The sequence below is a fragment of the Mobula hypostoma genome, chromosome 6 (assembly GCF_963921235.1).
Source record: "Mobula hypostoma chromosome 6, sMobHyp1.1, whole genome shotgun sequence".
Taxonomy (NCBI): Eukaryota; Metazoa; Chordata; class Chondrichthyes; order Myliobatiformes; family Myliobatidae; genus Mobula; species Mobula hypostoma.
The window spans coordinates 106,406,772-106,423,820 of record NC_086102.1 but is presented as its reverse complement, the minus strand read 5'-3'; the positions used below and the strand labels follow the sequence as shown (position 1 = coordinate 106,423,820).

At 44.4% G+C, this 17,049-nt stretch overlaps 1 protein-coding gene across 6 annotated transcripts in view; it reads right to left on the bottom strand.

Moving 5' to 3' along the window:
- Window positions 1-16,643, bottom strand: part of LOC134348262 (tubulin alpha-4A chain-like) — a 30,094-nt gene extending 13,451 nt beyond the window's left edge. For 2 of the 6 annotated variants that reach the window (XM_063051373.1, XM_063051371.1), the window contains exons 1-2: window positions 16,505-16,611; window positions 2,256-2,428 (exon numbers count right to left, since the gene is read on the bottom strand). In XM_063051373.1, the coding sequence (XP_062907443.1) occupies window positions 2,256-2,258 (3 nt within the window). In that variant the 5' untranslated portion in view covers window positions 2,259-2,428; window positions 16,505-16,611. The other 4 variants (XM_063051374.1, XM_063051370.1, XM_063051368.1 and 1 more) reach the window with 4 other exon arrangements.
- Between the last annotated feature and the right edge of the window lie 406 nt (window positions 16,644-17,049).

The following is a 17,049-nucleotide window of genomic DNA, read 5'->3' as shown; positions in this document are numbered from 1 at the left end:
AAGTAACCACTATCAAAATATATATATGTCACCATACACTGCTCTGAGATTCATTGTCTTGTGGCATTCAAAGCAGTTGCAAAGAACACAATAGAATCAATGAAACAGTAGCAAAGGGACGACACTGTATGCTCTACAGTGAAAGCAAGCTGAGTTCAATTCCCACCGCTGTCTGTAAGGAGTTTGCATGTTCTCCGGTAACCGTGTGGGTTTCCTCCGGGCACTCTGGTTTCCTCCCACAGTCCAAAGGCGAACCAGTTAGTAAGTTAATTGGTGATTGTAAATTGTCCCATGATTGGGTTAGGGTTAAATCGGGGGTTGCTGGATGACTCAGGTCGATTGGCTGGAAAGGGCTGTTCCATGCTATATCTCAATAAGTAAAAATAAATAAACCTTGAGGTCGTTATAGCCAGGGCTGGGAGTAGGGACAAGCTCCCACTACCTATTAAATGCTCCCAGTGGTCTGTGCCTCAAATAGCCTCTGACAACCAAGTCCAGCTCCCGACCTTCACGTGTAGCTTAGCTACTGAGCCCGACGGAACCGTTTCTACTGACAGGAGAAGGGGCAAAAGCAGGTTACTGGCACCTTAAAACCAGTTGCATTGGGCAGATGGGGCTTGTCAGCTCATCTAGGTCAAGGAAAACTCTGATCTCAAATCTCCGCTGCCTTGTGGCTATACCCACTCATGGGGAAGGCTTTGGGAGTAAACCCCAAGGAATAATCTGGAGCTGGAGTCCCTAAGGCACTCCTACATTGAGTTCAATGCTGACTGACAACTCCTGCAATGTTACTCATGCTAAACTGTATCGGTCTCTGCCGTTCCTTTAGGTTTATCAGATGTGAGGAGAGGAGTAGCTTGCTACATGGGGCACAGCTTGCTCTCCATATCGGACATCCAGGCTTGAGTATCTCAACAGCAAGGACTCGCTATCCATGGTTGACCAAAGCCGACAGAGGCCTCATACATACAAGCAAAGACAGATAGACAAACAACGTGCAAAAGACAACAAGTTGTGTAAATACAAAGAGAAAAACAAAGTAATAATAATTATCAGTACTGCAGATGCTAGAAATCCAGAGTAACACACCAAAATGCTGGAGGAGCTCAGCAGGTCAGGCAGCATCTATGGAGGGGAATAAGCAGTCCCTTCCTTTCCAGAGCTGATGAAGGTCCTTTGCCTGAAACGTTGGCTGGTTACTCTCCTCCATAGACGCTGCCTGACCTGCTGAGTTCCTCCAGCACGTTGTGTGGTTAGCTCATTTGCATGTATCTATTCTACATTGCAAATAGAACAAATGGTTTATGTGTGCAACACATTTTCTCAGAAATGGTGAAGGACAAATAAGTGAGAGAGAAAGGGAGAAAGAAAGAAATCAATGAGAGATTGATAAAAAAGGAAAAGAAACATTTGAGGGAGTGTAAATTAGAAGGAATCAGAATCAGGTTTGTTATCACTGATTTATATGACATGATTTTACAGCAGCAATACAGTGCAAAGATATAAAATTAAAATAAATTAGAAAAATAAATAGTGCAAGAAAAGGAATAACAAGGTAGTGTTCTCGGGTTCATGGACACTTCAGAAATCTGATAGCGGAGGAAAAGAAGCTGTTCCTGAAATCACTAAGTGTTAGTCTGCAACTCCTGTACCTCCCCCCGATGGCGAAGGTGCTCAGTGAGGGGGGCCACTATCTTGATGCATCACCTCTTGAGGATGGCCTTGTTGGTGGGAAAGGACCTCACTGAGTCTACGAGTCTACAACACTCCGCAGGGTTAGGTCACTGTCTGCAACAATTTCTAATCAGTATTTTCATGAATAAAGTTAAGTTTTGAAATAAAAGTTCGGAAAAATATATTCCATTGAAGAAAATTTGCTTTGACTGTCAAAACATGGAGGAGCCATCACAAACTCCCACAGCCTCCAATGATCCTGTGATTTCAGACTCTGAGGGTGAGATGCAACCATCCTTCAAAAACCATCCAGCTCAGATGGGTACGTGGCTGAGTACTAAACACCTGTGCTGATCAGCTGGCCGGAGTGTTCACTGAGATCTTTAACCTCTTGCTTTGGTGGTCTGAGGTACCCAGCTGCTCCAATTATACCACTGCCTAAAAAGAATGTGATACCCTGCCTCAATGATTGTCGTCCAGTCGCACCTACGTCGACAGTGATGAAGTGTTTTGAGAGGTTGGTGATGACACATGTCAACTCTTACCGGAGAAGCAATTTAGATCTGCTCAAGTATGCCTACCATCGCAACAGGTTCACAGCAGATGCTATTTCATTGGCTCTTCACTCAGCCCTGGAACATCTGAACTGCAAAGATGCTTACGTCAGAATCAGAATCAGAATCAGGTTTATTATCACTGGCATGTGACATGAAATTTGTTAACTTAGCAGCAGCAGTTCAATGCAATACATAATCTAGCAGAAAAAAAAAATAATAATAATCAATAACATATATTGAATAGATATAAAAAATGTGCAAAAACAGAAATACTGTATAGAAAAAAAAAGTGAGGTAGCGTCCAAAGATTCAATGTCCATTTAGGAATTGGATGGCAGAGGAGAAGAAGCTGTTCCTGAATCACTGAGTGTGTGCCTTCAGGCTTCTGTACCTCCTACCTGATGATAACAGTGAGAAAAGGGCATGCCTTGGGTGCTGGAGGTCCTTAATAATGGATACTGCATTTCTGAGATACCGCTCCCTGAAGATGTCCTGGGTACTTTGTAGGTTAGTGCCTAAGATGGAGCTGACTAGATTTACAACCTTCTGCAGCTTCTTTCAGTCCTGTGCAGTAGCCCCTCCATACCAGACAGTGATGCAGCCTGTCAGAATGCTCTCCACGGTACAATTATAGAAGTTTTTGAGTGTATTTGCTGACATGCCAAATCTCTTCAAGCTCCTAATAAAGTATAGCTGCTGTCTTGCCTTCTTTATAACTACATTGATTTGTTGGGAGCAGGTTAGATCCTCAGAGACCTTGACATCCTGAAACTTGAAGCTGCTCACTCTCTCCACTTCTGATCCCTCTGTGAGGATTGGTATGTGTTCCTTCATCTTACCATTCCTGAAGTCCACAGTCAGCTCTTTCATCTTACTGACGTTGAGTGCCAGGTTGTTGCTGCGGCACCATTACACTAGTTGGCATATCTCACTCCTGTACACCCTCTCGTCACCATCTGAGATTCTACCGACTACTATTACGCATTCAATACTATCATCCCCTTAAATTTAATCAATAAGCTTCAAGACCTTAGCTTCAATATCTCCTTGTGCAACTGGATACTAGATTTCCTCACTTGCAGCTCCCAGTCAGTTTGGATTGGCAACAACATCTCCTCCACAATCTCCATCAGCACCATAAGGCTGTGTGCTTGCTTCCCTGCTCTACTTCCTTACCTTTATGACTGCGTGGCTAAGCACAGCTTCAATGCCACATTCAGTTCTGCTGATGACAGCACTGTCATAGGACGCATCACTGTCTGGTGGTGAGGAGTCAGGACATAGGAGAGAGATTGAAAACCTGGCTGAGTAGTGCCACAACAACAACCTCTTACTCAATGTCAGCAAGACCAAGAGGCCGGTTATTGACTTCAGAAGGAGGAAACTGGAAATCCACGAGCCAGTCCTTATTAGGAGATCAGAAGTGGAGAGGGTCAGCAACTTTAAATTCCACAGTGTTATCATTTCAGAGGACCTGTCCTGATCCCAATCCCTGAGTGCAATTACGAAGAAAGAACAACAGCGCCTCTGCTCCTTTTAGAGTTTGCAAAAACTTGGCATGTCATCTAAAACTTTGACAAACTTCTATAGATGTGTGGTGGAGAGTATCACAGCCTGGTATGGAAACACCAAAGTTAGAAGTCCAAAGTACATTTATTATCAAAGTATACCTTGAGATTTGTCCCCTTAGATACAGCCTCAAAGCAAAGAAACCCGATAGAACCCATTAAAAAGAACTAGACCATCAACCACCCAATGAGCAGCAAAAGAAACAAGAACAAGTCGTGCAAACAATAAAAGTAAGCAAATAGCATTCAGGACTGAAGTTCACAAAAGTGAGTCCACAGCCACAACCAGTTCAGGAGCCCGTTAGTTGCAGGCCACAGCCTCAGTTCAGTGCAGAGATGAGTAAATCTCATAGAGCAGCGAGCTGAATCAGCCCATCCCTCGCCGCTGGCTCTGACACACTGACCTTTTTAATCAGGCCAAGCAATTAAATCGTCCAAATCTGGGTTGTTCCTTGCACTCGGACTCATGTCCTGCCTCTTCGATACGTCCTTGGGCCTGGGCCCCAAAACCTCATTCGGCCCATAACTGAACTTCCCAGTTCAGCCTAGCTCTCAAATTGATCAAACCTCGGATCCTTCCTCGCTCTCAACTCCAGCTCGCCTCACTGTGGTTGTGCCGCATGGAATCCCTTCCAGACCCACTCTGGCAATGGCCAAATGTTGGCTCATTCCCCACTCTCATGCCCGGGCCAAGCCACCTCCATCCAGCCTCTACACACTATGCCACAACTGTCTTGCACCTTTGAGACCTCAGTTCACAACACAAAAAAAGGGTTCAAAAGCTCAATGCCAAAAAGGAAGTTACAGGCTAATGATTGCAGTGATGGTTTTCTAGAAAAAAGTGTGATTAATAAAGTATTTAGAAATTTGGTTTACTTTGTTTGCAGCCAGCAAGCAGTCACTTAAATGTAAAATTCTACAAAAAGCAGTGGATATGGCCCAGTCAATCACAGGTAAAGCCCTCCTCACCTTTGAGCACATCTACACAGTGCATTGTTGCAGGAAAGCAGCATCCATCATCAGGGATTCCCACCACCCAGCTCCCTTCTTGCTGCTGTCATCGGGAAGAAGGTACAGGAGCCTCAGAACTCACACCATCAGATTCAGGAACAGAGAACAGTTATTACCCCTCAATCATCAGGCTCCTGAATCAAACTTCATTCACCCCATCACTGAAATAATCCCATGGACTCACTTTCAAGGATTCTTCATTTCACGTTCTCTGTATTTATTGCTGATTGATTGATTGATTGATTACACTTTGTTGTCTTTTGTACACTGGTTTGTCTGCCTTGTTGGTGCAGTCTTTCATTGATTCTATTATGGTTATTGGATTTAATGAGTATGCCTGCATCTCAGGGTGGTATATGCTGTCATATACTGTATGTATTTTGATAATAAACTTACTTTCAGGTTTGAACTTTGAAAATTCTGTAGTATACACTGAAGGCATTAGCCTCTTGCGCAACAATATTAGGCTACATTGAGGTAGCACCTTACCTCAATGTGCACTGTGAGTGTGGACATATGAAGGAGATGGGGTGTGTTGGGGTCAGAGTTCGGTAGGGAAGGTCGGGAGTTCAGCCAGAAATAGTTGGGGTGAGGGTGGTGAGGGTTAAGAAGGATCTAGATCAACTCTGATGATTGGTGTGCATGTACAGTAATGTAGTGATGAGCATAACACTCTACAGCGCTGGTGATGGTGGGGGGGTGGTGGTGTTTGGTTCAATTCCAGTCATGGAGGAGTTAACACCTTGTCCTTGTGACCACGTGAGTTTCCTCTGGGTGCTCCAGTTTCCTCGCACATCCCAAGGACATAGGGATTAGTTAGGGTTAGTAAGTTATGGGCATGCTACGTTGGAGCCAGAAGCATGGCAACACTTGCAGGCTGCCCCCAGCACATGCTTAGACTGTGTTGGTCATTGAATCAAATGATGCATTTCACAGTGCAATTTCATATACATCTGTGAGAAATGAAGCTAACCTTTAATGCTTAACATCAACCATGCTCTGTGTGAAATGGTTGCCCCTCAAGTCCTTTTTAAATCTACCTCCTCTCACTTTAAGCCTATGCCCTATAGCTTTGGACTTTCCTACTCCCAGATTGACAAGGATGCTGCCCAGACTAGAGAACATGCGTTATGGGGATAGGTTGAGGGAGGCAGGGCATTTCTCTTTGGAGCAAAAGAGGATGAAAGGTGACCTGATAGAGGAGTAAAGAGCCATAAATGGAGTGGACAGCCAGAGACTTTTACCCAGGGTGGAAATGAGTTTAAGGGGATTGGAGAAAAGTATAGAGGGGATGGCAGAGATACGTTCTTTACACAGAGAGTGGTGTGTGCATGGAACCCCTGCCAGGGTGGTGGTAGAGGCAGATACATCAGGTGCATTTAAGAGACTCTTAGATAGGCATGTGGATGACAGACAAGTGGAGGGTCATGTGAGATGGAAGGGTTAGATTGCTCATGGAGCAGGTTGAAAGGTCAGCACAACATGGTGCCTGTATTGTGCCATGTTCTATTTTCTATGTACTCTGGGAAAAAGACTGTAGCTTATAACCTTATTTATGCCCCTCATAATTTATTGAACTCCTCATCCTCTGGGGAAATATGCCATGGACTATCTAGCGTTGTCTTACAACCCAAGCCCTTGGTAATATTCTCATGATACTTTTGGCACCCATTCCAGCTTGATGACATCCTTCCTATAACTCAACCAGCATTGAGCACAATTTTAATTTTCCATGTGTGCTCTCACTAATAACTTGCATGCATGCAACATGACCTCCCAGATGCTGTAGTCAATGTCCTAACCAATGAAGCCAAGCATGATTCTTCTCTGTCGAGATTCACTATTTGCCAATATGAGAAAGAATAATTTTAAGGTGATTGGTGAAAAATATAGGGGGAGAATTTGGAGGTAGTTTTTGTTTTACACAGAGAGAGGTGGCTGCTTGGAAGTGAGGTAGAGGCAGATAAGTTAGGGACATTTAAGAGACTCTTGGACAGGTTAGTGGATGAAAGAAAAATGGAGGGCTCTGTTGGAGGGAATTGTTAGAATGGCATTGGAATAGGTTAAAAATTTGGCACAGCATTGTGGGCTGAAGAGCCTGAACTGTCCTCTACTGTTCTCTGTTCTACAGTTGACCTGTGTCACCACTTTCTTCTCTAGATTCCCACAATGTCCTAGGATACATTCGATCAGGCCCTGGGGATTTATCTACCTCTATGCATTTTAAGACCTTCAGCAATTCCTCATCTGCAATGTGGACTCTCTTCAAGACATTGGTATTAACTTCCCTGAGTTCCTATTGGATTGGGCTATAGAATTGTTTTTTTTCCAGTATAACTTTCCTATACTTGCTTGTATTTTTATATAATCACCTAATTTCAGTGAATTTTCCAGTAATTATAGTACTGCTGCTTCAGGATTTTTCCAGAAACTTTTTTGTATCAGTAGCAGGTGTCATGCTATGTGAATTTTGCTATTTTATTGGTTATAGACAATAGACAATAGGTGCAGGAGTAGACCATTCGGCTCTTCGAGCCAGCACCGCCATTCACTGTGATCATGGCTGATCATCCACAATCAGTATCCAGTTCCTGCCTTATCTCCATAACCTTTGATTCCACTATCTTTAAGAGCTCTATCCATCTCTTTCTTGAAAGCATCCAGAGACTTGGCCTCCACTGCCTTCTGGGACAAAGCATTCCATACATCCACCACTCTCTGGGTGAAAAAGTTTTTCCTCAACTCCGTTCTAAATGGCCTACTCCTAATTCTTAAACTGTGGCCTCTGGTTCTGGACTCACCCATCAGCGGGAACATGCTTCCTGCCTCTAGTGTGTCCAATCCCTTAATAAATCTTATATGTTTCAATCAGATCCCCTCTCATCCTTATAAATTCCAGTGTATCCAGTGGTTAAGTGTTTTCAATGGAATTTCGGTTCTCTCTAGTCTGGTACGAACTCCTCCATGGATGATCCCAAGCCCGGCTGCGAAGAGGAGTGCTGAACACGGGGCTAGCACCCCCATCCTGTAAAGCAACAGAAACTCCAAAGATCCCATCTCTGAGGGAGAAAGTATCTTTGCCTAGAAGACGTATGAAGCCGTGTGGTGCTAGCCGCATGTCTGTGGGGGCCATAGGGCCGATCATCCTTCTGCCATCCAGGACCACCATCATTACACATACTGGGTAAGCCAAGTACCAACGTCACCAGGCAAACACTAACGTAGAATCACTAGGGAATGAGGAAGAGAGGCTGGCCAAAGGACACTTGGTGGTGCAACATTGAAGATGACACCAAGCATAGGCTACATCTGAGGACAACTTGAAAGACGGGTCCAAGAGGATTCTGGCGAGCTGCTGTCGGCAGCCTTTGCTCCAGTAGGGGTGATGGGTTTAACTAACTAACTAGTCTGGTATGAGAAGATCATGACTACTGTTTTATCTTGTCTTTTCTTTGTCTGCTCGATGCTTCTTCTTCCTTGCTCTTGTAACACTTAATCAAATAGCCAGAAGGAACAAGTTTTATGAACCTTTGGATCGCAGAAGCTTCAGGGTCCAAAGTTCCCTGGCATCCATGTCTTTCTCTGTGGTAAGTACAGATGAGAACTATCCTTTAAGGACTCTGCCCATCTCCTGAAGCTCCACACTAAGATGACATCATTGATCTTTAAAGTTCATCAAAGATCTCATTTTCCCCTCCTAACTTCCCTTCCTGTGTACTCCTATAGCCTTCATACTTTGCGAGAGCTTCACTTGATCCCATTTACCCATACATGACACATGCCTCCATTTTCATCACCAGAGCCTCACTGTATTTGCCATCTGGGGGGTTCCCTGATCCTGCTGTTTCCAACAGAGGGAGAGTCTAGGACCAGAGAGAACAGCCTGAGCATACTAGGACGTTCCTTTTAGAACAGAACTGAGGAGAAATTTCTTTAGCCGGAGGGTGGTGAATCTGTGGAATTCATTGCCACAGGTGGTTGTCATTTGGTATAAAGCAGAGATTGATAGATCCTTGATTAGTAAGGGTGTCAAAAATTATGGGGAAAAAGGCAGGAGAATGGGGTTGAGAGATAATAAATCAGCCATGATGTTAGTGGCAATTGCAGAAGAGACTCAATAGGCTGAATGGCCTAATTTTGTTCCTATGACTTATGGTCTTATTATACCGGCTGCTTTACTGTGGCAGTGAGCAGTGTTTGCAGAGGGGAGCCTGGTTTCCATGATGTGATGAGCTGGGACATAGGAACAGAGAGGAAAAAGAAATGAAAGGAACACGGTGTGTTTAACCAAGGAGAGTTGACGGGAATGTGAATAATGAAATGGGAAAAGGAGAATAAAGAGGAGAGGGCAGATCTTCAGTGGAATTTTATAGCTCTGGATTGATCTCTGGAGTAACATTGATGTAAAACAGAAACCCATAAGCTCAAATCCATCAGCACAGACAGATGCTTCCTCCCCCGTTACCGCCTCCTTCAGCCAAAGCAAACAGCAAACTCAGCAGAACTATCTAATTGCTGAATTATTCTCTTGCATTGAAATCTATTCTCCTTTCATACTTTACCCTCTACCTCCTTGTGCAAAATGGATCCACGGTCACCTTCCCTCCCCCTCCTCTGGCCATAGAGCCATAGAGTCATACAGCACAGAAAAGGCCACGCCGGCCAAAATGCCCATCTAAGCTAGTCCCATTGCCCACATTCTATGTTCTGTGTTGTTGCTAGAGGGATTGAATTTAAGAGCAGGGAAGTTATGCTGCAACTGTACAGACTGCTGGTGAGGCCACACCTGGACTACTGTGTGCAATTCTGGACTCTGTACTCTAGGAAAGATATACTGACTTTGGAGGCAGTCCAGAAGAGATTCAACAGGTTGATTCTGGAGATGAGGGGATTTGCCTACAAGGAGAGTTTGAGTCACCTGGGGCTATACTTGCTGAAATTCAGAAGAATGAGGTGGTGGTGGTGATGGGGGTGGGGGGGGGGCGTGAATCTCATGGAAACATAAAATTCTGAAAGGGATGGATAAGATAGAGGCAGGAGAGTTGTTTCCAGTGGTAAGTGAGACTAGAACTAGGAGACATAGCCTTAGGGTTTAGGGGAATAAATTTAGGATGGAGGTGCAGAGAAACTGCTTTTCTCAGAGAGTAGTGAGCCTGTGGAATTCTCTGCCCAGGCAAGCAGGAGGCCACCTCATAAATATACTTAAGTCACAGTTCGGTGGATTTTTGGTAACAGGGGAATTCCGGGTTTCGGGGAAAAGGCAGACAGGTGGAGCTGAGTCCTCAGCTAGATCAGCTATGACTTTATTGAATGGTGGGGAAGACTCGATGGGCCAGATGGCTGACTCCTGCTCCTAGTTCTTATGTTCTAATGTTAACCAATCCTACTCCGTCTCTGACACAAAGGAGCTGGAGGAATTCAGAGGGTCAGGCAGCATCATTGGAGGGAATTGGTTGAGACCATTCATCAAGACTGGAATAATGTTATGGTGAGAGGGAGAAAGTTGCTGAACTCTTCTTTAACAGTTTGAAGTAGATTTATTATCAAAATATGTATACTGTTCGTCACCATATACTACCCTGAGATTGAGTATTTTGCAGGCATCCACAGCAGAACAAATAAATATAATCAAATCAATAAAAGCTACATACAAAGACTGACCAACAGCCAATGTGCAAAAAAGTTCTTTCTTCTATTTTATTCTTTTATATTTGTATTAAGGCACCATCTAAATGCTAATCATTTATTCCACACTCAGAATCTACCTCTATATTGGCTGCATGCACACACATCCTCCCTGGTCACTGAAAGCCTTCTCCTCTCCGTTACTGCAAGGATCCTTCATAGAGTCATGGAACAGTACAGTACAGAACAGGCTCTTCGGCCTATCTAGTCTGTGCTGAAATATTAAATACCCCTCCCATCCATTACCTATCCAAACTTCTCTTAAATGTTGAAATCAAACCCACATCCGCCTCTCCTACTGGCAGCGTGTTCCGTGAAGAATTCCCCCTCATGTTCCCTTTAAACATTTCACCTTTCATCCTTAACCTATGACCTTTAGTTCTAATCTCACCAGTCCTCAGTGGGAAAAGCCTGCTTGCATTTACCCTATCTATACCCCTCGTAATTTTGTAAACCTCTATCAAATCTCCCCTCATTCTCCTACACTCCAGGGAGTAAAGTCCTAACCTGTTCAACCTTTCCCCACAACTTAGGTCCTCCAGTCTTGGCGACATACCTGTAAATTTTTTCTTCACTCTTTCAATCTTATTGATATCTTTCCTGTAAGTAAGTGACCAAAACTGCACACACTACTCGAAATCAAGTCTCACCAACGTCTTATACAACTTCAACATAACATCCCAACTCCTGTACTCAATACTATGATTTATGAAGAACAATGTGCCAAAAGGTTTTTTTTGTTGACCTTATCTATCTGTGACACCACTCTCAAGGAATTATGGATCTGTATTCCTAGATCCCTCTGTTCTGCTAAAAAAAATTACCACTGACTCCATCCACTCTTGCTGTCATCTATTCACAAAACTGCCTTCAGGGAAATGCTACAAGTCCATCACTATCAGAACTATATGTCATCTTTGAGGCTTCTTTCTCATACTCAATACTTTGGTTTCTGAAGATGAATGTGCCAAAAGCCTTCTTTATGACCCTATCTACCTGTGATGCCATTTTCAAGGAATTATGGATGCGTATTCCCAAATCCCTCTGGTCGACCGCACCCTTTATCCATGTTTGTGCAGCTCTCACTTCCCCACTGGGGACCTACACTCCATGAACCCTCAGCTATGGACTGTATGCTGGAGCTGTTCCACCCTGCCTTCCTTTCACCCATTGCATTTGCTTCATAGCTCCTCTCTCCAAAGCCCCACCTTGCAAAAGACTAGTCTTTTTGAACCTTCTCTGTGGCTTTGCATATGTTGTGGTTGGATTTGCAACTGATTTCAAGCGTTGAAACATAAAACACAAATTCTCGTGACTCTGACTTACCCTTTAGGGATTATTGAACAATATTGAACATGCAACATTGCAAAGAGTGGGAATAAACGGGACCTTTTCAGAATGGCAGGCGGTGACTAGTGGGGTACCGCAAGGCTCAGTGCTGGGACCCCAGTTGTTTACAATATATATTAATGACTTAGATGAGGGAATTAAATGCAGCATCTCCAAGTTTGCGGATGACACGAAGCTGGGTGGCAGTGTTAGCTGTGAGGAGGATGCTAAGAGGATGCAGGGTGACTTGGATAGGTTGGGTGAGTGGGCAAATTCATGGTAGATGCAATTTAATGTGGATAAATGTGAAGTTATCCACTTTGGTGGCAAAAATAGGAAAACAGATTATTATCTGAATGGTGGCCGATTAGGAAAAGGGGAGGTGCAACGAGACCTGCGTGTCATTATACACCAGTCATTGAAAGTGGGCATGCAGGTACAGCAGGTGGTGAAAAAGGCGAATGGTATGCTGGCATTTATAGCGAGAGGATTCGAGTACAGAAGCAGGGAGGTACTACTGCAGTTGTACAAGGCCTTGGTGAGACCACACCTGGAGTATTGTGTGCAGTTTTGGTCCCCTAATCTGAGGAAAGACATCCTTGCCATAGAGGGAGTACAAAGAAGGTTCACCAGATTGATTCCTGGGATGGCAGGACTTTCATATGAAGAAAGACTGGATGAACTGGGCTTGTACTCGTTGGAATTTAGAAGATTGAGGGGGGATCTGATTGAAACGTATAAAATCCTAAAGGGATTGGACAGGCTAGATGCAGGAAGATTGTTCCCGATGTTGGGGAAGTCCAGAACAAGGGGTCACAGTTTGAGGATAAAGGGGAAGCCTTTTAGGACTGAGATTAGGAAAAACTTCTTCACACAGAGAGTGGTGAATCTGTGGAATTCTCTGCCACAGGAAACAGTTGAGGCCAGTTCATTGGCTATATTTAAGAGGGAGTTAGATATGGCCCTTGTGGCTACGGGGATCAGGGGGTATGGAGGGAAGGCTGGGGCAGGGTTCTGAGTTGGATGATCAGCCATGATCATAATAAATGGCGGTGCAGGCTCGAAGGGCCGAATGGCCTACTCCTGTACCTATTTTCTATGTTTCTATGAAGGCAAAAAGCAGAGTTAATGGTAGATTGCACCATTGAGGACGTTTTCGCCTCAAAGATGGCATCCATCATTAAGGACCCCATCACCCAGGACTTCTCATTACTACCATCAGGGAGGAGGTACAGAAGACACACTTTTAGGAACAGCTTCTTCCCCCCGCTCCAAGAACACTGCCTCATTATTTTTTCTCTCTTTTTGCACTGCTTATTTGATTTTTTTATATATATATTTCTTCTTATAATTTATAGTGTTTTTGTATAATACACTGTGCTGCTGCCACACAACAACACATACCATGACATACAATACGTCAGTGATAATAAACCTGATTCTGGTTCTGAGCAGGGTGAGGAATGGAGAGATCTTGGGATCCAGATCCATAGATCCAGTAAAGCTGTCGCACAAGTTGAGAGGGTGGTTAAGAAGGTATTTGGTGTGTTGGCTTTCATTAGTTGGGGGGGGGGGTTGAGTTCAAGAGCATGAAATAATATTGCAGCTTTACAAAACTCTATTTAGACCACACAGAGTATTATGTTCAGCCCTCATAGGAAGGATGTGGCAACTTTAGAGAGATTTATCAGGATTCTGTCTGCATTGGTGCGCATACCTTGTCAGGGAAGTCTGAAGGCTTTTCTCTTTGGAGTGAAGGAGGATGAGAGGTGACTTGATAGATGTGTATAACATGATAAGAGGCATTGACAGACTGGACAGCCAGCACCTTTTTCCTAGGCAGAAATGGCTAATATGAGAGGGCATCATTTTAAGGGGATTGGAGGGATTACAGGGGGAATGTCAGAGGTATGATTTTTTTACGCAGAGTGGTGGGTTTGTGGAACGGGGCTGGCGGGAGAGGCAGATCATTTGGGAGATTTTAACAGACTCTTAAACAGGCACATGGATGATAGTGAAATGGAGGGTTATGTAGGAGGAAAGAGTTGGATTGATCTTGGAGTAGGTTAAAAAGTCAGCACAGCTTTATGGATAGAAGGGCCTGTAGTGTCCTGTACTATTCAAAGTTCAAAGTTTGAATTATGTATACATTATACAACCTTGAGAATAGTCTCCTTACAGACAGCCATGAAACAAAGAAACCCAAAAGAACCCATATAAAAAAAAGACCATCAAACACCAAATGTGCAGAGAGAAAAAAAAAGCAAATTGTGCAAACAAGAAGAATAAGCAAACAGCATTCAGATCAAAAGCGAGTCCAAGACATGAAGCCCAGAGCGGGCCAGAGCCACAGCCTCAGTACAGCGCAGATCCAAGTAAACGTTGCGGAGCGGCCAGCAGAACTGGCCCAGCACTCGCCTCTGGTCCTGACACCCTGCCTTCTCAATTTGGCCTGGCATTTAATTCGTCCAAACACTGGCTCGTTTCTCAACCTAGGACCCAGGTTGTGTCATCTCGATACACTCCGGGCCAGGACTCTGCCGCCATGTTTCGGCCCTATCCAACCTTTCCTGATTGCTCTGGCGCTTAGATCAATCAGACCTCGGGCCCTTTCTTACTTTTGAATCTGCCTTGACCTCACCTTGACTTCGCATCGCAGCTGCTGATTGCGACCCACAACTCAGCCTTGCACTCACTCTTCCTTGCCTCCGCCCTCATCTCCGATGTTTGAAGTGATCTTTCACCATAAATTTTACCAGAAAAAGTGTTATTAATAATTCAGTTACCTGTATATTCTTTGTTTTGTTTGCCAGCAATAGGTAGTCGCTGAGCTAAGCCAGCACCATCTTAAGCCAGAAGGTTTATGTTCTATGTAATACAGCATGGAAGCCCATTCGACCCATTTGTCTCTGCCAGCAATGCCAGAAAGAGCTTCCCAAACAGTCCTTCCAAGGTTATAGAACATAGAACATTTGGACGAATACTCAGTCAAAATTTCCTGGCAGGATACACAGCTACTGGAAGAAGTGTTTCAAGAAGATGGTCATGACTAGAATAAACTTCTGCCTGAGCAAGGATTTTGTCTCAATACAATTTGCCAACTGACACAACAGGTCTACAATGCATGCAACCTCACTGGCTCTCCACTTGGCTTTGGAGTACCTAGACAACAGTAAAAATGCCAGCACCACCGTACTAACTAACAAGCTCCAAAACCTGGGTCTCTGTACCACCGTCTGCAACTGGATGCTTGACTTCCTCATCGTGAGACCACGGTCAGTGCAGACAGGAAATAACATCCCCTCCTTGCCGACAATTAACACCAGCACACTTCAGAGGTGCATGCTTAGCCTGCTGCTGTACTCCCTCTACACCCATGACTTCAATACCATCTACTGATTCATCAATGATATTACTGTCATTGGCAGAATCACAGATGGTGACAAGGGAGCATATGGGAGTGAGATAGATAGGCTGGTATTACTGTCATTGGCAGAGAGACAGGGGCACACGGGAGTGAGATAAATCGGCTGGTTGATTGGTATTAAACTCAGCCAGCTCCATCATAGGCACAACCCTCCCCAATATCGAGGACACCTCCAAGAGGTGGTGCCTCAAGAAGGCGGCATCCATCTGGGACATACCCTCTTCTCACTACCACCATCCATCTGGGACACCCTCTTCTCACTACCACCATCCATCTGGGACATACCCTCTTCTCTCTACCATCATCCATCTGGGACACACCCTCTTCTGACTGCCACCATCCATCTGGGACACACCCTCTTCTCTCAACCATCATCCATCTGGAACATACCCTCTTCTCACTACCACCATCCATCTGGGACATACCCTCTGCTCACTACCACCGTCCATCTCAGACACACCCACTTCTCACTACCACCATCCATCTGGGACACCCGCTTCTCACTACCACCGTCCTTGAGGAGGAACAGGAGCCTGAAGACGCACACTCCGTAGTTTCAGAACGGCTTCTTCCCAACTTCCATAATAATTTTGAATGGTCCATGAAGTAATGAACACTACCGTGTTGTTCACTTTGTCTGCGCTATTTAATTATTTTCGTAATTTATGGATGTTTAATCATTTATTTATGTGGAAGTACAGCACAAAGCAGGCCTTTCAGGCCCTTTGAACTGTGCTGCTCCAAAGCCCACCAATTCAACCCCAGCCTGATCACTAGACAATTCACTGTACAATGACCAATTAACATACTAACCGGTACATCTTTGGACTGTGGGAGAAACTGGAGCACCCGGAGAAACCTAAAGCGCTCACACGGAGGATGTACAAACTTCTTACCGTTAGCATTGGAATTGAACTCCCAAGCTGTAGTACTGTCTCACTAACCTTTACACTACTGTGGTGCCCCATTGATGTAATGATCGAAAAAGGTCATCAATGTCACTGCTTCCTCAGGAGGCCAAGAAAAATTATGTTCCCATCGACTCCCAGCAAGTGATGCACCATAGGAAGCATTCAATCTGGATGTATAATGGCTTCTAATGGTAACTGCTCAGCACAGGTACCAGCCTCCCCTCTGTCAACACCTCTTGCTGTTTCAGTAAAACAGCCAGCGTTATCATTCACCCGCTCTGGACATTCTCTCTTCTTCCCCCTCCCAACGAGTGGAAGATACAAAAGCCTGAAAACACGTACCATCAGGTCCAAGGACAGCTTCTACCCCGCCGTTAACAGACACCCTCACGGGCTTCTTGTCTGGTATGATGGACTCTGGCATCACAATCTACCTTCTTATGATCTTGTACTTTATCCTTTAACTACACTGCACTTTCTCTGTAGCTGTTGCACTTTATTCTGCATTGTTAATGTTTTACCTTGTTGTACCCCAATGCACTGTGTAATGATCTGATCTGTACAATCAAGTTTTTTCTATATCTGCACATGTGACAATTATAAACGGATAATAATAAATCAATTTTATGTAGAGTATTGCACTGTACTTCTGCCATAAAACAAGACATTTCACATGTCAGTAATAATAAATCTGATTCTCATTCCCATTCTGATTCTAAATTGAGCCAAAGTGATTAAGCAGCTCTTCATTGCAGATCTCCCACCTCATCCCTTCCCCCAACTTGAGGATCTCCCCACAATTTCTCTGCCCCCAGAACCAGCTTACTCACAGTATCCCCACCTAGCTGCACCGGATGCTGACAAAGTAACAAATATATGGTGGTGGC